The sequence below is a fragment of the Rhincodon typus genome, chromosome 5 (assembly GCF_021869965.1).
Source record: "Rhincodon typus isolate 14 chromosome 5, sRhiTyp1.1, whole genome shotgun sequence".
NCBI lineage: Eukaryota > Metazoa > Chordata > Chondrichthyes > Orectolobiformes > Rhincodontidae > Rhincodon > Rhincodon typus.
In genome coordinates, this window is record NC_063336.1 from 3833252 (window position 1) to 3854565 (window position 21314).

General features: G+C 42.2%; 2 protein-coding genes across 2 annotated transcripts in view; both read left to right on the top strand.

The window, feature by feature from the left end:
* Positions 1-21314, top strand: part of LOC109930964 (dynein axonemal heavy chain 8-like) — a 2199840-nt gene that overhangs the window by 781353 nt on the left and 1397173 nt on the right. The gene's annotated exons all lie outside the window — the stretch shown is intronic.
* LOC109918465 (dynein axonemal heavy chain 8-like) overlaps positions 1-21314 on the top strand; it is an 876900-nt gene that overhangs the window by 559671 nt on the left and 295915 nt on the right. The window contains exons 36-38 of the mRNA XM_048596621.1: positions 4413-4600; positions 8364-8450; positions 17791-17898. Coding sequence (XP_048452578.1) covers positions 4413-4600; positions 8364-8450; positions 17791-17898 — 383 coding nt within the window. The remainder of the gene's footprint in view (positions 1-4412; positions 4601-8363; positions 8451-17790; positions 17899-21314) is intronic.

The window sequence follows — 21314 nt, forward strand, 5'->3', positions numbered from 1 at the left end:
TGCATATGCAAAACAACAAGGGTGCTGGGGAAGAAAAGCACTGCTGTGTATGACAGTAGTGTAGGGGTTTGGAAAAAAATTATAAACAGGAGATTTAGAACCTCCTCAGCTCAGGTTACTGACTCCAAGCTGGCTGGCCATAGCCAGTGTACTGTGCACAAGCAAAGGATGACTTAGTGATGGGATACCAGACTTTGTGCAGTTAATTTAAGTCACTTAGAGTCTACAGTTCTATCAATCTCAGTCTTATTTATGTTCCACAATTGAATATCCACAGCCTTCTGAGTTAGAGAATGTGAAGATTCACAACTCCGAGTGACAACATTTCTCCTCACCTCAGTCAAGAAGGTTTCTCTTTTATCTTTGGACTACATCCCAATGAGATTCATAGAGTCATAGATTCATACAGCATGGAAACAGGCCTTTCAGCCCAATTCATTCCTGCAAACCTCATTTCCTAAACTGAAATAGTCCCATTTGCCTGTGTTTGTCCCATATCCCTCTAAACCTTTCTTATCCATATACCTGTCCAAATGTGTTCTAAATTTTGTAATGGTATCCATCTCTACCACTTCCTCTAGCAGTTCATTCCACATACGCACTGACCTCTGTAAGAAACAGTTGGCCTTTAGGTCTCTTTTAAATATTTCCCCTCTCACCTAAAACCTATGCCCTCTAGTTTTGGACTTAACTACCCTGGCGAAAATATCTTGGCTATTCACCTTATCCATGCTCCTCATGATTTTATAAACCTCTGTAAGGTCACCCCTCAGCCTCCTATGCTCCCGGGAGAAAAAAAATCCCAGCCTCTCCTTACAATTCAAACCTTCCAGTCTTGGAAACATCCTTGTAAATCTTCTTTGCACCCTTTCTGATTTAATAATATCCTTCCTATACCAGGACGACCAGAATTATATGCATTGGTCCAAATGTGGTCTTGTATAGCTGTAACTGCAATTCCAACTCCTGTACTCTTTGCTCTGACCTGTGATGGCAAGCATGCAAAACACCTTATTCACCACCTATCTACCAGTGATGCCACTTTCATGGTACTATGTGCCTGCAATCCTAGATCTCTCTATTCGACAACACTCCTCAGAGCCCTACCATTAAGTTGTGTTCGTCCTGCCTTTGTTTGTCTTCCTAAAATGTAACTCCTCGTATTTTTCTGCATTAAACTCCATCTGCCATTCCTTGACCCGCTGGCCCAAATGATCAACATCCTGTTGTACTCTTCGGTAACCTTCTTCACTGTCCACTATACCACCAATTAGTGTCTTATGGCTTATGGTCAACTGGTAGTACACAACTTGAGAACGGATGAAAAAGGATCTATTTATCGAATCTTTTCATCTTGGATTCACTGAGCATTGCTGGAGATAGTCCTAAGAATTACACTGACAACTAATTTAAGATGGGTTCAGAGAGTCTGTTGCTATGTCACTCAGGCTCGCTGTGTAGCACTTATGTATATTAAATACTGTATAGATTAATACACAGGACTGTATTCTTTGCAGGTAAAAAGAGCATGTTCAGACACTGCTCCTGTTTTCACTCAACAAAATAGGTGATATTATCCATCATTTTTCTGAAGAAGGGTCTCGACCCGAAGCGTCAGCTTTCCTGCTTCTCTGATGCTGCTTGGCCTGCTGTGTTCATCCAGCTCTATACCTTGTTATCTCAGATTCTCCAGCATCAGCAGTTCCTACTATCTCTGTAACAATATTATCCATCAGTTCATTTCTCAGGGCTATCCCTTGACTAATCAGAAACAATTTGTCTGGTTTAAAATTTAAACAAAGCCTGCAGTTAGCTGTCCATCAACATTAACTTGTGTAACTTCCAAAATAATTGCAATCCACTTGACGACCAATCAACACTTTCCCCTCATAGAGTATAATTGTTGTACAAATGTTGTATAAATGTTGATTTTCCTCTTAACTTGGTATTTTTAATAGAGTCATAGACTCATACAGCACGGAGACAGACCTTCAGTCCAACCAATCCATGCCTACCATAATCCCAAACTAAACTAGTTCCACCTGCCTGTGCTTAGCCCATATCCATCCAAACACTTCTTATTCATGTACTTATCAAAAACCTTTTAAATGTTTTATCTGTAGCTGCATCCACCACTCCCTCTGGAAGTTCATTCCACAAATGAACCACTCTCTGTGTAGAAAAAAACAATCACCTCCTGTCTTTTTAAAATCTTTGTCCTCTCACCTTAAAAATATGCCCGTTAGTCTTGAAATTCCCCCACCCTAGGGAAAAGACACCTGCCATTCACCTTATCTACTCGCCTCATGATTTTCTAAATCTCTATAAGATCACCTCTCAATCTCCTATGATCCAGTGGAAAAAGTTCCAAGCCTATATGGCCTCTCCTTATAACTTAAACCCTCTATTCCCAGCAAAATCCTGGTAGATCTTTTCTGAACCCTCTCCATCTTAATAATATCCTTCCTATAACGGGGTAACCAGAACTGGACAGAGTACTCCAGAAGAAACCTCACCAATGTCATGTATAACCTCAACATAATGTCCCAACTCCCATACTCAAAGCAATGAAGGCAAGTGTGCTAAACGCCATCTTAACCATGCTATTTTTATGTGATGCAAACTTCAAAGAATTATATACCTAAATCCCTAGGTCTCTCTGTTCTATAACACTACCCAAGCCCCGCCTATAATTGAATAAGTCTTGCCTTTGTTTGTTTTACCAGAATGCAACCCCTTGCATTTATCCAAATTAAACTCCATCTGCCACTCTTCAGCCCATTGACCCAATTGATCAAGATCTCTCTGTAATCTTGAAAATCCTTCTTCAGTGCCCACTATACCACCAATCTTAGTGTCATCCACAAACTTACTAACTGAGCTTTCTATATTCTCATCTAAATCGTTTATATAAATGACAAACAAAAGTAGACCCAGCACCGATCAAAAATTGAGATAACAAGGTGTACAGCTGGATGAACACAGCAGGCCAAGCAGCATCATAGGAGCAGGAAGGCTGACGTTTCGGGCCTAGAATTGTCTTGAGGAATGCAAGATGGAACGTTTTCGCACAATGTGTCTTTTTTCAACAATATGGTATATTTGATCACAATGCCTCCTCTACATTAAGAAGTAGTGTTTTTAATCTTCTCATCCTACTTGATTTATTTACAGCCCTGGATGCAGTTGACTGCACATTTATCTCATCTCCACTCTTTTCAGGTGATAGGACTATCCTTTCCTAGTTCCATTATTATATATCCTCTCCCTCCTATTTATATTACCTCAGGCCGAGGCAAAAGTATGACGTTTCCTTCCAATTTGCCTTTAAACAGAGGTCCTGATCTCCCCCAATGACACTCACAAAACTTGACACCATTCAGAGTAACACATTCCACTTGATTGGCAATTTTTGCATTAACATACACTCCCTCTACCCCGAACACTCTGTAGCAGCAGCATGTACCATTTATAAGATGCACTGCAGAAATTTGCCATTGCTTTGCCGAGAGCACTTTCCAATCCCTTAACCACTTCCATCCAGAAGGACAGGGGCAACAGATACATGGGAACACCGCCATCTGCAATTTCCCCTCCAAACCATTAACCATTCAGACTGGGAAATATGTCACTGTTTCTTCAATGCTGTTGGGTCAAAATCCTGGAACTTCCTGCTTAACAACATTGTCATTGTTCCACCGACGCAAAATAGATTACAGAATTTCAATGGGCAATACATGTTGGCCCTGTCATTGATGGCCACATGCCCTGAATGGGTAACAATAAGGAATCCTTTCCATTGCCAAAACCACTCCACCTTACATCCTCCATAGTGTTGAGCTTACCCAAAACTCTGTTGCTTATGCCCAAATATATACCAAGTGCCATGCATTCATTATCTCTTTCCTTACTGACCTACATTAGCTCCTGGTTCAGTAAAGCTTGATTTTGAAACTTTCCATTCCTCTCCACTTGCTGAAGTTTCCTCCAACTTACAGTCCTTCAAGTTTACTACAATTATAAGCCTTCAGCATCACCATATTTGACTGCCTCTCAACTTATAACTCTTTGTATGATTGCAAATGGTCCTAAGCTTGGAAATTCTTTCCCTCAAACCTTTTCACTTTTACCACTCACTCCTCAGAGATGTTTCTCAAAATTTCCCATCACATTTTGTTTGATAATGTACTTGTGAAGCATCTTGACGTATTTTACTAGATTAATGGTGCTATTTAAATGCAAGTTGCTGTTGTTTTTGTTGTGATCATTTCCATATATCATGAACAGCCAACTTGAAATGATCAGATGGAACTAATTAAAAGGTATTGATGAGTGACTAGCTACAAAATTTTATCGACTAATTTTATTTTGCAATATTAACAATAGTAACTATAATGTTCTATATTTTTCAGGTTTGGCACAATCTGGTTCCTGGGGTTGCTTTGATGAATTCAATCGAATTGAGCTGCCTGTTTTATCTGTAGCAGCTCAACAGATTTATATTATTCTCATGGCAAGGAAAGAAAGAAAGAAACAATTTATCTTCACTGATGGAGATAATGTGTCATTGAATCCAGAGTTTGGTATTTTTATCACAATGGTAAGAAAGTGAATGGCAAGTTGAAATGCTGAAATATGCTTGAATGAGTTTTCTTTGCTCGGTCTAAATGAGATAGATTTTGAAGTGAAGGCAGAATATACTGTGAAATCTCAGCAGCATCTGTGAAATAAAAACAGACTTAACGTAGCTAGCATAATGTGATTCAAAATGACAAAGTAGATCTTGGCTTTGTTATTTCGTATGTTCAACACAAAGGGGTTGTGTGTGAAGATGTTAATGAAATAGATCTACTATGATCTTGTTGAACGGTGGAGGGTGATCAAAGCCCACCTCAGTTTGTTGTCATTCATTCGTTTGTTGTCAGTTTCATCATACTCAGCCTCAGATAGTAAAGCAGTCTGCACTGCATGCTCTAAGAATTGGATAATATTTTGATTTGGATTGATAATTAACAAAACACATGCCAGACAAATGCCAAGCAATGACAATCAACAATATTAGAGAGACTCTTGGACCAGGAATAGGCCATTCAGCTCCTTAAGCCCGCTATGTAATTCAATAAGATCATGTTTGATCTCATTGTAAACTCAAGCCTGCATGCTCACCTACCCCTGATAACCTTTCACCCCTAGCTTTACAAGAAGCTATCTACCTCAGCCTTAAAAATATTCAGGGACTCTGCTTGCACCACCTTTTCAGGAAGGTCGTTCCAAAGACACATAGCCTTCTGAGAGAGAAAAAAATGCACGTGGCTTGCTTTAAATGGTTGACTCTGAGTTCTATATTCACCCATATGAGGACACATCATCTTTACATCTACCCTATCAGGAACCTTTAGGGTGTGATATGTTTCAATCAAGTAACCTCTTACACTTCTAAACTCCAGTGTATATAAGCCTAATCTGTCTAGCCCTACCTCACTAAACACCTGTCCCCATTCCAGATATTAATCCTATAAAGAATCTTGAAACTGCCTCCAGCACTTTAACATCCATCTTTAAATTGAGGGACCAATACTGCACACATTACTCCAGATACAGTTTTTGGTATCTTCAAATTTGGCAACTATACCTTCCATCCTTGTTCTAAGTCATTTACATCAAAGGTAAATAGGCCTCAGCACCAATCACTGTGCCACACCATTCATTACCTCTTGCCAATTTGAAAATGACCCATTAGTGCAGCTACTTGGCTTCCACTATTTCATTTTTCATGAGCACATCCAAGCTTAACCAATTAAGAATTGTGACCGTAGATCAGTTACTAGAGTCAACTAATCAAACACAGAACATTTTAATCCAACAGTAAGTTTGTTCATTTGCCCCGCAGTTCCTACTTTTATCAATGCAGGAACCTCATAACTGTTGGGCAAGTACAGGAATCGAGTCTCCTGAAATTGTACCTGCTCAATTCCCATATTTACTTCATTCATAGAATCATAGAACCATACAGTACAGGAGATGTCTTTTTTTGGTCCATCAGGTCTGTACCACCAAATATATACTACTACCTACACTAGTCCCAATTTGCCACACTAGGCTCATAGCCTTAATTGTTATGACACTTCAAGTGCTCATCTCAGTACTTTTAAAAGATAACAAAATCATTAATTGAATAATGAATCTATAGTGATTAACCTGAAGCATATGACTACCTCCTAGAAGAAAATTAATATATATTATCACAGTGCTAGGGTTCCAGGTTCGATTCTACCTTCAGGTCTGCGTAGAGTTTACACATTCTCCCTATGTCTGTGTGGGTTTCCTTTGGATGCTCAGGTTTCCTCCTTCAGTCCAAAAATGTGCAGGTTAGGTGGATTGGCCATGGTAAATTGCTCATAGTATCCTGGGATACGCATTCTAGGTGAATTAGCCATGAGGAGGGGTGGGTCACGGTGGGATGTTCGATGGGGCAAATAACATTCTTCCACATTATAGAGATTCTATGATTCTGTAAGAGTAAGGTGGTTTAATTTACATTAGGCATTGGTGAGACCACACCTAGAGTGTTGTGTATAGCGTTGGTCTCTTATTTATGGAAGAATGTAAGTGCGTTGGAAGCAGTTAAGAGAATTTTTTTCGACTAGTACCAGTAATGGTCAGGTTGTCTTATGGGTAAAGATTGGGCAGGTTAATCTGCTGAAATTTAGAAAAGTAAGAGGCATCTTGTTAAGATTTTGAGGGATTCTTGACAATATTCTTAAATGTGGAAAAGATATTTCCTCTTATGGGAAAAGTTTGATCTAAGGGTTGCTGTTTAAAAGTAGGAAGTTGACCATTTAAAACAGAATTAAGGAGATTTTTTTTCTCACAGATGGTCCCTAGTTTGGAAGCTCTCTTCCTCAAAATGTGTTGTTTGAATTTTTTAAGGCAGAAGCAGATGGATTCTTGATAAGCCACATTGTGAAAAGTTATTGGGTGGACAAGAAAGTAGAGTCAATGTTGCAATCAAATCAGCCAAGAGGGGAAGTGGCCTGCTCCTACTCCTCATTCATTTATTCACATGTTCATATAAATTGCAAGAAAAATTACTCAGAGGATGCCATAACTAACAGCTGAAAGTATAAGGAAACAATTTGAATTGGCATTATTGTCATGCGCACTCGAATGCATGCAGTGTAAAGTTTGTAATGTCACCACTTATGTCGCCATCTTAGATACACGATGCCTAGGTACAGATACTTAAGTATTTGTTACAAAATTGAAAGAATAATAAATAAAAGTCCAGCACAGGAATAAAAGTTTTTGAAAAGTACTCAAATTACTTGAAAAGTCCAGCATAAGAATAAAAAGGTTTTAAAAAATACTCAAATTACAGTCCTTTTCACCAAGTCCATACCAGCACCTAGCCTCCAGACTACACCTGGCCAAGTCTCCAGACCGTGCTGGGCTTCAAAACTGCAGGCCTCACTGCTAGTCCACAAGGGCCGCACCTCCCTTGCAGCGGCCTCCAGTCTAGAACTCACCACCCCCACAATGGCCTCTGGTCCGGCACTCGCCCCGTGGATTTGCCTCCCATGCCGGCCTGGGCTAGGATGGCCTCCCACGCCGGCCTGGTCTAGGATGGCCTCCCATGCCGGCTGGGTATCAGATTCGTCTCTTGCGCCGGCCTGGTCCGGGTGACATTCCATGAGCAGCTGAAACCAAGTCAGTCCTCAGACCTATTAAAGTTTGAGAATAGTTTGAGATTATTTCAGTCGTAAGACCTAAATTCATTTGCTTTACCAAATGAAACTGTGACTCTAGAACCACGGCAACATGATTGACTTTTAATTCATCTCTGGGCAATTAGGAATGGAGACTAAACACTGGCTTAGCCATCGATGCCTATGTCCCATGAATAAGAACATGACAACAGAATTTGCTGATGGCACAACAATAAGTCAGAAACTAAGTTGTTAAGATGGCATACAGAGTCTGCAAAGGGACTGGGCAAGAATTTGACAGATTGAGTATAATAGGGAAGATAAATGTCTCCACTTTGACAGGAAGAATAGAAAAGCAGGTATTGTTTAGCAAGAGATTGCTGAACTCCATGGCACAGAGGGATCCAGGTATTCTGTTACATGAGTTGCTAATTGTTCATATGCACGTACAGTAAGTAATTAGACAAGCAGACGGAATATTGGTGATGCATTACAAAGACATCGATTATAAATTGCTACCATTGTCCAGGCCTTTATGAAACTGTTACCTAGAGCACTCTATGTAATTTCATAATTTCTTACTAAACAAGCTACTTCAGTTATCTTTCTGTCCACATCATTGTAAGACTTCTTTTATCTCTTTTTCCTCCCTCACAGAATCCTGGGTATGCAGGACGGCAAGAACTGCCAGAAAATCTAAAAATTCAATTTAGGACAGTAGCCATGATGGTACCAGACAGACAGGTGAGAGACATTATTCAAACCTGAGATGTTACATATAATCCAAAATATAAATATTCAAGCCTTAGTGTTTCCCCACAACTAAAGTTAGATCTGTATGATTGTAACAAGTCTGCCAGATGGACCACATGGAATATGAGTTCCTTGATTGGGGCTGTTAATCTGGTCCAATCAGGGATCCCTGGCTTACAAATAAAAACACAAGTGTCAGATATAAACAGGGGTGTCAGACATCCTGACACTCTTGAGAGCTGGCTCTGAGGGAGCTGGATCAGTATCAAGGACCTTCCATGTGTAAATAAAGGGTGACTTGGTGATGGGATATTGACTTCTGTGCGGAGTTGTTTCAGTGGCGATGAGAGTGGGATTAATGATGTAACCATGCAAAACCACCTACTAGCTGAAGCCCGACTGGACTTCAGACCAGCACTACAACTGGCTTTATCTTTGGAAAATGCAGCAAGTGGAGCAAATGAGTTGCAAGCTATGCCAATGGAAGTGGAGACCCTTGCCAGTCTGACTGAGCTTGGGGAATACCTCTTGAATGAAGTCAATCGCACAGCCTCACTTAGGCCATATCCAGAACAGAGAGAATCCAGATCAATCCACAGCAAAACTCCAAAGCAATGCCAAGTCTTCACCAAATGGATAAAATGTTCTTCAGGAACCAGGCTGGAAAACCATTGTAATCGATGCTAATATGCGGACTCGGGACAGCGAAAGAGTCCTGCTAGCCCTAAATTTAATAAGACAACTCAGAGACTGGTACCCAGGAGATTGCACAGCCTGGAAAGTCCACCGACATCTGGTTTGGAACAGTTCAATTGCTTAGCAACATCCAAATCAGAACTAATCAAAATAAATATCTGATTAAATGATCACCCAGTTCAAAGAGGTGGAGACTGGCACGACCATTTCAGTGATCACAGAAGCAGTCTTTACCAAAATTCACTCTGCACTTCAACCCTTAAGTTTGCGCAAGACTTGGGCTAGACTGAGAACCTATACCAGGGAACATTTATAGATTAAGGGTATAACTTCGATTCCAGTCTCTTATGAGAAGCAGTTGATTCAGTTACCATTGATTGTAGTAAAAAAAACTTGGGCCAAGCTTGATGGAGCAAAAGTGGTTGAGAAAGAATCACCTAGGTTGGCTCAACAGTTTTCAATTAGAAAATGGCTGCCTGAGTGAAGTACTAATTAAATACCTAGAAGATTTTCTGGATTTCAGTGTCCACCACCAAGAGTGGCTCAGCAGCAGAACTACTGATCGAGCTGGTCGGGTCCTAAAAGACACATTTGCTAGATTGGGTCTGCAGCAGGTGGTGAGGGAACCAACAAGAGGGAAAAACATACTTGACCTCATCCAATCTGACAGCTGCAGATGTATTTGTCCATGACAGATTAGTAAGAGTGACCACTGCACAGTCCTTGTGGAGACGAAGTCCCACCTTCACATTGAGAACAACCTCCAACGTGTTGTGTGGCACTATCACCGTGCTAAATGGGACACAATTCGTTGGATCTAGCATCTCAAGACTGGGCATCCATGAGGCACTGTGGGCCATCAACAGCAGCAGAATTGTACTCCAGCACAATCTGTAACCTCATGGCCTGGCATATCCCCCACTCAACCATTACCATCAAGCCAGGGGATCAACCTGGTTCAATGGAAAGTGCAGGAGGGCATGCCAGGAGCAGCACCAGGCATACCTGAATATGAGGTATCAACCTGTTGAAGATACCAAGCAGGACTACTTGCACGCCAAACAGCGAAAGCAGCAAGTGATAGACAGAGCTAAGCGACCCACAACCAACGTATCAGATTTAAGCTCTGCTGTACTGCCACATGCAGTAGTGAATGGTGGTGGACAATTAAACAACTCACTGGAGGAGGAGGCTCCACAAATATCCCCATCCTCAATGATGGAAGAGCCCAGCACATCAGCGCAAAAGATAAGGCTGAAACATTCACAGCAATCTTCAGCCAGAAGTGCTGAGTGGATGATCCATCTTGGCCTCCTGGAGTGGTCCCCAGCATTACAGATACTAGTCTTCAGCCAAATCAATTCACTCCATGTGATATCAAGAAACAGTTGGAGACACTGGATACTGCAAAGGCTACGGGCCCTGACAACATTCCAGCAATAGTACTGAAAACTTGTGCTCCAGAACTTGCCACTCCCCTAGCCAAACTGCTCCAGTACGGTTACAACACTGGTATCTACCTGACAACGTGGAAAATTGCCCAAGTATGTCCTATACATAAAAAGCAGCACAAATCCAACCCAGCCAATTACCGCCCCATCAGTCTCCTCTCAATCATCAGTAAAGTGATGGAAGGTGTCATCAACAGTGCTATAAAGCAGCACCTGCTCAGAAATAACTTGCTCAGTATTGCCCAGTTTGGGTTCCGCCAGGGCCACTCAGTTCCTGACCTCATTACAGCCTTGATTCAAACGAGCTAAATTCCAGAGGTGAGGTAAGAGTGACAGCTGTTGACATCAAGGCTGCATTCGACCAAGTGTGGCATCATGAAACTCAAGCAAAACTGGAATCAATGGGTATCAGGGGGCAAACTCTCTGATACATAGGAAGATTGTTGTGGTCGTCGGACGTCAGTCATCTCAGCTCCAGGACATCTCTGTAGGAATTCCTCAAGGTAGTGCCCTCGCTCAACCATCTTCAACTGCTTCATCAATGACCTTCCCTCCATCATAAGGTCAGAAATTGGGATGTACGCCGATGATTGCACAATGTTCAGCACCATTCGCAACTCCTCAGATACTGAAGCAGTCCGTGTCCAAATGCAACAAGATCTGGACAATATCCAGGCTTGGGCTGACAAGTGACAAGTAACATTCACACCACACAAATGCAGGCTATGACCATCACCAACAAGAGACAATGTAACCACCGCCCCTTGATATTCAATGGTGTTGCCATGAGTGAATCCCCCGCTATCAACATCCTGGTAATTATCATTGATCGGAAACTCAACTGGACTCACTACATAAACACGTTTGCTACAAGATCAGGTTAGAGGCTAGGAATACTGCAGCGAGTAACTCGCCTCCTGACTCTCGAAAGCCTGTCCACCATCTACAAGGCACAAGTCAGGAGTGTGATGGAATACTCCCCACTTGCCTGATGAGTGCAGCCCCAACAAAACTCAAGAAGCTTGACACCATCCAGGACCAAGCAGCCCTCTTGATTGGCACTGCCTCCACAAGCATTCACTCCCTTCACCACCAATGCTCAGCAGTGTGTACTATCTACAAGATGCATTGTAGAAATTCACCAAAAATCCTCAAACAGCACTTTTCAAACCCATGACCACTTCCATCAAGAAGAACAAGATCCCCTTCAAACACTCACCATCCTGACTTGAAATTTTATCGCCGTTCCTTCACTGTTGCTGGGTCAAAATCTTGGAATTCCCTCCCTAATGGCAGCAGCTCAAGAAGGCAGCTCACCTCCACTTTCTCAAGGACAACTTGGGACGGGGCAATAAATGCTGGCCAGCCAGCAACACCGACATCCCACAAAAAGAATAAATAAAAAAAAAGATTTTCAGGAAGGTTTAGGATCTATCCAAGGAGCCAAGGCCACCTTGTGTATTAACCAGGAAGCAACTGCACAATTCTGCAAGACCCATCCAATGCTATTTGCCTTATGGGCAAAAGAAGAGGCAAAAATCAGAAGGCTGGACGCGAAAGAATCATCAAACTAATTCAGTTTGCGGAAAGGGCAGCACTGGTTATACCAATAGTGAAGGCCGATGGATCAGTTTGTCTCTTTGGGGATTTTAAACAAACAGTAAATGGCTTTTCACAGCTGGATAAATACTCAGTCCCTCACATTAAGGATTTATATGCAAAGCTGGCAGGGGGACTGTCCTTCACCAAGCTGGAAATGAGCGATGCATACTTGCAGTTGCAGTTAGATAAAGATTCCCAGAAGTATGCTACAATTAATACCCATAAAGGTTTGTATCAATATACAAGACTGCCATTTGGAGTATTGTCAGCCAGTGCAGTTTTTGAGCAGATGATGGAGAACACTTTATAAGGTCTACCCCAGGTCACCATTTATCTAGATGACATGCTAACAACAGGGAAGACCAGTAAGGACCACTTGGAGAACGTCAACATAGTCCTTAGACATTTCTCCCAAGTGGCCGTATGCCTTAGAAGGGAAAGATGTGTGTGCCAGGCACCCCAAGTGACTGACTTGGGCTATGCAGTCAACAAGACCGGGTTACACCCATTGCAAGTGAGGGCCTTCAAAGGTGCCCCGGCTCCCATGTCTGTACCAGAGCCTACGTCTTTCCTAATTAATACAGAAAGATCGTACTGAACCTGGTTTCCATCCTGGTACTTTTGCATAAACTCCTAAAAAAGGGTCAACCTTGGAAATGGTCACAATGGCAAGCCCTAGCTTTCAGATAAGTGAAGAAACAGCTCTCATCTTTAATGTGCTGACACACTATGATCCCAAGCGAGATCTGGTATTGACATGTAATGCCTCTCCATGTGGCATTGGGATAGTGTTAGCTCATAGGTGGCCAATGGAGAGGAACACCCAATAGCATATTGGTAACTAGGAAGGAACTGAAGAATGGACTTAGGAGAGCTAGAAAGGGGTATGAGAAACCCTTGGTGGATAGGATTAAGGAAAACCCCAAAGCTTTCTATTCTTATGTGAGGAACAAGAGGATGGCCAGAGTGAGGGTAGGGCCCAATCAGGGATTGTGGAGGGAACTTGTGCATAGAGTCGGAGGAGGTAGGGGTGGTCCTTAATGAATACTTAGCTTCAGTATTCACCAGTGAGAGGATCTTGACATTTGTGAGGACAGTGTGAGACAGGCTGATATGCTCGAACAGGTTAATGTTAAGGAGGATGTGCTAGAAATTTTGAAAAACGTGAGGATAAAGTCCCTTGGGCCAGATGGGATATACCCAAGATTGCTACAGGAAGCGAGGGAAGAGATTGCTGCACCTTTTGCGATGATCTTTGCGTCCTCACTGTCCACTGGAGTAGCACCAGATGATTGGAGGGTGACAAATATTATTCCCTTGTTCAAGAAAGGGAATAGGGATAATCCTGGGAATTACAGACCAGTCAGTCTTCCTTCTGTGGTGGGCAAATTATTGGAGAGGAATCTGAGAGATGGAATTTATGAATATTTGGAAAAGCACAGTTTGATTAGAAATAGTCAGCATGGCTTTGTGAGGGGCAGGTCATGCCTCACAAGCCTTATTGAATTCTTTGAGGATGTGATGGCAGAGCAGTGGATGTGGTGTATATGGATTTTAGCAAGGCATTGATAAGGTTCCCCATGGTGGGGTCATTCAGAAAGTAAGGAGGCATGGGATTCAGGGAAATTTGACTGTCTCGATACAAAACTGGCTGTCCAATAGAAGGCAGAGGGTAGTAGTAGATGGAAAGTATTTAACCTGGAGCTCGGTGACCAGTGGTGTTCCGCAGGGATCTGTTCTGGGACCTCTGCTCTTTGTGATCTTTATAATTGGATGACGAAGTGGAAGGGCGGGTTCATAAGTTTGTCAATGACACACTGGTTACTGGAGTTGTGGACAGTATGGAGGGCTGTTGTAGGTTGCAACAGGACATTGAAAGGATGCAGAGTGGGGCAAAGAAGTGGCAGATGGAATTCAACCCAGAAAAGTGTGAAGTGAATCATTTTGGAAGGTCAAATTTGAATGCAGAATACAGAGTTAATGGCAGGATTGTTGGCAGTGTGGAGGAACAGAGGGATCTTGGGGTCCATGCCCATAGATCCCTCAAAGTTGCCACCCAAGTTGATAGGATTGTTAAGAAGGTGCATGGTGTGTTGGCTTTCATTGGCAGGGGAATTGAGTTTAAGAGCTGTGAGGTTATGCTGCAGCTCTATAAAACCCTGGTTAGACCACACTTGGAATATTGTGTTCGGTTCTGGTTGCCTCATTATAGGAAGGATGTGGAAACTTTAGAGAGGGTGCAGAGGAGATTTACCAGGATGCTGCCTGGACTGGAGGGCAGGTCTTATGAGGAAAGATTGAGGGAGCTAGGGCTTTTCTCATTGGAGCAAAGAGAATGAGAGGTGACTTGATAGAGGTATACAAGATGATGAGAGGCATAGATAAAGGGGAGAGCCAGGGACTTTTTCCCAGGGCAGGAATGACTATTACAAGGGGGCGTAATTTTAAGGTGATTGGAGGAAGGTATAGGGGAGATGTCAGACGAGGTTCTTTACACAGAGAGTGGTGGGTGTGTAGAATGCGCTGTCGGCGGTGGTAGTGGAGTCAGATACATTAGGAACATTTAAGTGACTCTTGGATAGGCACATGGATGATAGTAAAATGTAGGGTATGCGGGTAGTTTGATCTTAGAGTAGGATAATATGTCATCACAACATTGTGGGCTGAAGGGTCTGTACATGTTGTACTGTTCTATGTTCTATGTTCTATGTTCTATGTTCTATGTTCATATGCATGCATGTCTTTGGCTAATGCAAAGCGTAAATACGCCTGGATAGAGAAGGGAGGTTTGGCAGTCATATTTGGAATCAGAAAGTTCCACCAATACCTTTACAAATGTAAATTTGTGATAATAATGGGCCACAAACCCCCGCTACATTTACTTAAAGAGGACAAGGCAGTGCTGCCCGTAACTTCAGGCCAAATTCAGCGGTGGGCTCTAATATGAAGTGCATAGAATTACAAGTCGGAACACTATCCAGGAGGCCAAGTAGTGAATGTGGATGCATTGAGCTGCCTCCCGCTGCAGATATGCCATGGAGTTATGCCATTGGAAGAGTCTGGAATGGTTTTAAATTTTCTGGACACACTTCTAGTCACAGCTGACAACATTAGACTTTGGATGCAGAAAGATCCTGTCCTGGCAAAACCAAAACAGCTGGTGGTGATGGGGGAAACCAAGGGGTCGTTAGAGCCAGAATTGAACCGTTTTGGACCTGGAGAGACCAGCTTGGCCCAACAGCAAAGATGGCACCTGAGGATTAGTGACTACAATGTTGGTTGAGTCTGGTGTAGATGGCAGTGAAGCAGTTGAAGAGGGATGGTGGCACAGTCATCATCAACAGTGATGAGCTGGCTCAGGACTGATGGACTTTCTTCAAGCTCTATCTTTGTTTTTTTCCCTTATTCTTAAATTATTCAAAATGGTGCCATTTCATGACAGCAAATGAAAGCTTTTCCCATATTTGATTGTACTCGTGCTGTAAAATACATGGGTCAATAAAATCAAAAATCATAAAAGGATCACAGTTGAGTGTGGCATATTATTATGGGGAGCTGCCAGACACTGGCCGAACTTCACCAGGGGCATCCAGGGTTTCTAAAATGAAGAAGTTAGCGAGAAGTTATGTTTGGTCGCCAGGATTGGATGCTGACATAGCCTCATTGTTCGGGAAGTACCCAGAGCACCAACAAGGACAACATTTACCATCAGCAGCTCCCCCACATTCATGGGAATGGCTGGGTAAACCCCGGACTCGGTTATACATCAACTATGCGGGTCCTGTCATGGGCTCAATGTTCTTAGTAATTCTAAGCACCCACTCAGAGTGGTTGGATTTGCATAGACTTCATTCGTCAAACATGCGGACGACAATAGAAAGAATTGTGCATCTTTTGCAATACATGGACTCCCAGAAGTGCTGGTCATAGATAATAGGCCATCATTTACTAGCAGGGAATTTGAGTATTTCCTAAAGTCGAATGGCATTTGACATATAAGGATAGTTCTATGCTATCCATCATCTAAAGGTCTGGCAGAAAGAGCAGTCCAACTTAAAGAAACAGCCTATAGCTTCATTAGATACAAAACTTCAAAATTTCAAGGTGATGTCAGCAGCAAGATCAGAAACGTTAGGGCTCCTGAGCCTGGCTGGATGCATTCTCCCTTGTCTTATTTTTGTTTCTGCATTTCATTTTTGTATGAAAATTCACCTTTTCTGTGGCCACAGCGGAGGAAGGCGGTTGTGTGAGCCTGCCACAGTGGCAGCAGTGAGGGGGACTGGATGCCCACTCCTCATGTTCATGTTGGTCATGGCTTCAGCTGCTGCTTCATGGTCGGTGACTTGCTGGGTCTGGCCCGTTTTTCCTGCTGGTGGTGCAGCAGTTACAGCTGTGGCAGCATCGTGATTCCAGTTTGTTCCTGGCGGTTATGGCAGTGATGGTGCGGCTTCAGCAGTGACCAAAGTGGTAACAGCTTGAGCGACAGCTTCAGTGTCAGCAACTTGGTGGGTTCTGCCCATTACTCCTGGATATGGTGGCAATGTGGCAGCTTTGGTGTTGGCTTCAGCTGTGGCTGCATGGTGGGTATGGTCTGGAAATCTTTGCTTTATTGGCCTCAGGGGTGAAACAGAATTAGGACTGTCAATGCCAGACACAAGACTCTGCTAAGTGAGAAAGGTAGTTTACTGCACGGGGTGAAGTTTGGTGTAGGAACTATGGGAATGGCCGATGAAAGGTCAGGCCCGGTGATGTATAAAGATCAGGTAGGTGCGATGGTTCTGAACAAGCGCTGGACTATATGAAAACTGCAAACTCACAAATGGGGTGGGAGTAAAATGTGCCCGGCTCCTTGGAACAGTTGAAAGACTGGCAAAATGCTTGGCTTCTCCCTCTCTGTCAAGAATTGAAGAGACCTCAGAATTTGGGATGGACATGACAGATGTCGCGGCCTTGATGTCTTTGCCACCTGAGGGAGTGAATGAATTTCTTCCGAGATGCTCTGGGCACAAGAGTCGAACAACTGTGCGTTACACACCCCTCGTATCAGAGGCAGAGATGGAAGAGCCTGACCCAGTGCTAAAATGCCCCAGGACAAGCTGCAAGAAAAAGAATCACCTTATGTCCTCAGACTCAGAGGGGGAGGGATGTACTGACTGTAATGAGATCAGTCAGGTGGCCTTTATAGACAATGAGTTCCTTGACTGTGGCTGTTAATCTGGTCCAATCAGGGAGCCCTGGCTGACAGATAAAAACAGGAGTGTCAGACTTCCCTACACTTGAGAGCTGGCTCGGAGGGAGCTGGATCAGTATCAAGGACTTTCCACGTGTAAATAAAGGGTGATTTGGTGAGGGAATACCAGCCTCTGGGGAGTTACTTCAAGGGCAAGATGAATAAATATGGAGTGTAGGAAAGTTATGAGATGGTGTTTACAAGGGAATAGATAACAGGCTAAATTTATACCACACTTGTTCAGTAATTTTGTATTTTAATTTATTTGATCAAAATGTAACTATATGTATATTTTCATTTAATTCCAAGATGAAAACTTGTTTCTAAATACAATTCATTCTAACTGTTTCAGATTATTATAAGGGTCAAGCTTGCTAGTGTCGGATTTTTGGATAACGTGTTGCTGGCTCAGAAATTCTTTGTACTTTATAAGCTCTGTGAAGAGCAACTCACAAAGCAGGTATGAAATGCACTTCAACCAAAATTGAGACACATGGATGCCTCGAAATAGCGAATATTTAGGTTTAACATCTTATAAATCCTTGTGCTCATATTCAAAATTCTAATCATATTTTTCAGCAGAACTTATCTTTCATTCCTCCATCTAATTCAGTTAATTTAGTTTCTTTATGCTGAAAGTAATGGACAGCAATGTGAAAAATAGATGTCAATGTTTTTGAACCTTTAGGAATAAATGTCATTTCCCATATGTTTTATATCCACACTAATTAGCAAACAAGCAACAGAAATATTCACCTAGATGTACGAGGAAACTTCACAAAAGTGTTTTCATTCTCGGAAAGTTATTAATATTATATGGACAGAAAGGGCTGTGGATCCTGACAACATCCTGCCCCATAACACTGAGTACGTGCACTCTAGAATTAGTTACATTCCAAACAAAATGTTCTGTTATAGCGATAACACTGCTACTTACCTGACAATGTGCAAGATTGCCTCACGGATATCCTATCCACAAAATGCAAAAGAGGGGACGGGAACCTGAGAGGGAGTTCAGATTGTATAGAAACAAAAATGATAACAAGACTATAATGGGAGCAGGAAAGAACTTAAACGATAAGTTAGGGGTAGAAGAGTTCATGAAATGTTCTTGGTAAGCAAGATTAAGCATCTTATACATATGTTAGCATCAAGACGATAACTAGGGAAAAGATCTGCTCAAAGACGAAGAAGGGAGTTTATGCCTGGAGCCAGAGGAAGTGGGTAAGGTCCTTAATAAGTACTTCATATTGGTATTCACAAAGGAGAAGGATGTGGAAGATGGCAAGTATAGAGAGGGGTATGTTGATATTCTGAAGCATTTCAATATTAAGAAAGAGGTGGTATTGGATATTTTGAAAAAAAATTAAGGTAGATAAGTCCCCAGGGCCTGATGGGATCTGTCCCAGGATACTTAAGAAGGCAAGGGAGGAGATTGCTGGGACCTTGACAGAGATCTTTGTATCCTCTTTAGCCACAGATAAGGGGTCCCAGAAGACTGAAGAGTAGCTAACGTTGTTCCTCTGTTTAAGAAGGGCACCAGAAATAATCCAGGAAATTATAGGCTGGGTGAGCCTTACATCGGTGGTAGGGAAATTATTGAAGGAGATTCTTAAGGACAGTATTTACTCACATTCAAAGAAGAGTGGATTTATTAGAGACAGTCAGCATGGTGGGGGAGATCTTGTTTCATGAATTTGATTGCGTTGTTGAGGAAGGGATGAAGGTGATTAATGAGGATAGGGCAGTGGATGTTATTTACATGGACATTACTAAAGCATTGACAGGGTCCCTCATGGGTAGGCTGGTCCAGAAGATTAATTTTTATGGAATCCATGGTGATCTGGCAAATTGGATACAAAATTCGCATGGTCATAGAATACAGGGAGTAGTTGTGAATGAGTGTTTTTCAGACTGGAGGCCAAGCCAGTAATGTTCAGCAAGGATCAATGCTGGGACTCCAATGTTTGTAATATTTATAAATGATTTAGATGAAAATGTAGGTGGTCTGATTAATAAGTTTGCAGGCAACACAAAAATTAGTGGCTTTGTGGATAGTAAGGAAGGTTGTCAAAGAATACAGCAGGATATATGTCAGTTGGAAAGTTGGTCGGAGAAATGACAGTGTTTAATCTGGACAAGTGTGAGGTGATTGTGAGAATAAACACCAGAGGAAAGTACAGAGTAAATGGCAGAAGCATTGATATACAGAGGGATCTTAGGGTGCATGTCTATCGCTCCCTGAAAGTGGCAACACAAGTGGATAGGGTGTGCTTGTCTTCATCCATTGGGACATTGAGTGCAAACATTGGAAAGTCATCATGCAGCTGTATAAAACTTTAGGCAGGCCACATTTGGAATATTGTATACAGTTCTGGTGGCTGCACTATCGGAAGGATGTGGAGCCTTTGGAAAGGACGCAAAAGAGGTTTACCATAATGTTACCTGGATGGGAGTGTATTAACCATAAAGAAAGGTTGATCAAACTTGGATTGTTTTTGCTAGAACATCGGGGCCTTAGGGGCAACCTGATAAAAGTGTATACAACTATGACAGTTGTGGATAGAATGGACAGTCAGAGTTTTTTTCCCAGAATGGAAATGTCAAATACTAGGTGGCATAGGTTTAAGGTGATTGAGAAAAGTTTAAAGGAGATGTGCAAAGAAATTTCTTTACACAGCCATGGTAGGGTTAGGGTTAGGGTTAGACACTTTGTCAATCAAAGTGTTGCTAATTGCGAGTGAATAAACAGAAGTAGTAATATTGGGGCACAGTCACATGCCCATTATGTGCTGGGAAAATGCTCCCTTGGACACAGGTCTGCTAAGTTACTAATGCTGAGTAGGATGCATGAGATAATAGAAGGCATTACAGGATGGTTTGCCATAGCACCGGGAGATTTCCATCTGTTGGACAAAAATTTAAAATCAGACCATTCCAATTTGAAAATGTCCCAGAAATAGATGATATTATAAGACATGATGTATTCTTTTAGAGGCAGCAGTAGATTCACAAAAGGATTTTGCATTTGCAGATATCATGTTAATAGCAGGAGTATGAATATCAAATTGGAAACAGGTGAAAGAGTGTCTTATCTTTCTGAAACCAAACCATGGCTGAAGCTGAATCTTTTCAACCATCTTCCATTCAATCTCATGGCACAGAAGGTGTTCCATTCAGAATGCAAGAGTCAATGAGTGCTACATTTTAACATAATAGGAGACAGATTGCTGATGCTTTGTACTGTTATCAAAACTGGATGAGTCAGAGCCCGTGTGAAACCTGGCTTGTTAGATCCTAACTTTGTTTTTTTTTATAAACTATAGAGATCAATTATCAAACACATTCACTGAAGGCTGCAGGCATACTTTTAACATTAGAAATAAAATGTCTATTAAACAAAAAAAATTACATTACACTAGACAAAAGTTTGGAAAGGTTTCAATACAGTCATCATTAAAGGAATCAAACTCACATTACCACTTTCAATACAGTTTGGAGCTGGAGGAACACAGCAGGCCAGGCAGCATCAAAGGAGTGGGAGAGTCAATGTTTCAGGCCTAGAACCTTCATTAGGATAGGAGAGGGGGAAGAGAGCTGGGAAATAAATGGAGGGAGGAGGGATGGGGATGGGGGAAGGTGGGTGAGATGGTGATAGGTGGATGCAGGTAGGGGTATTGGGGATTGGTCAGTGGGAAGGGTGAGGTAGATAGGTGGGTAAGAAGATGGACAGGTTTGTCAAGTCAAGGAGGTGGGATAAGAGGGAGGGTTGGACATGGGATGAGGCCAGGGGTGGGAAGATATCGAAACTGCTTAATTCTACAAGATGATCAGAGGATTAGATAGGGTGGACAGTGGGAGTCTTTTTCCTCGGAT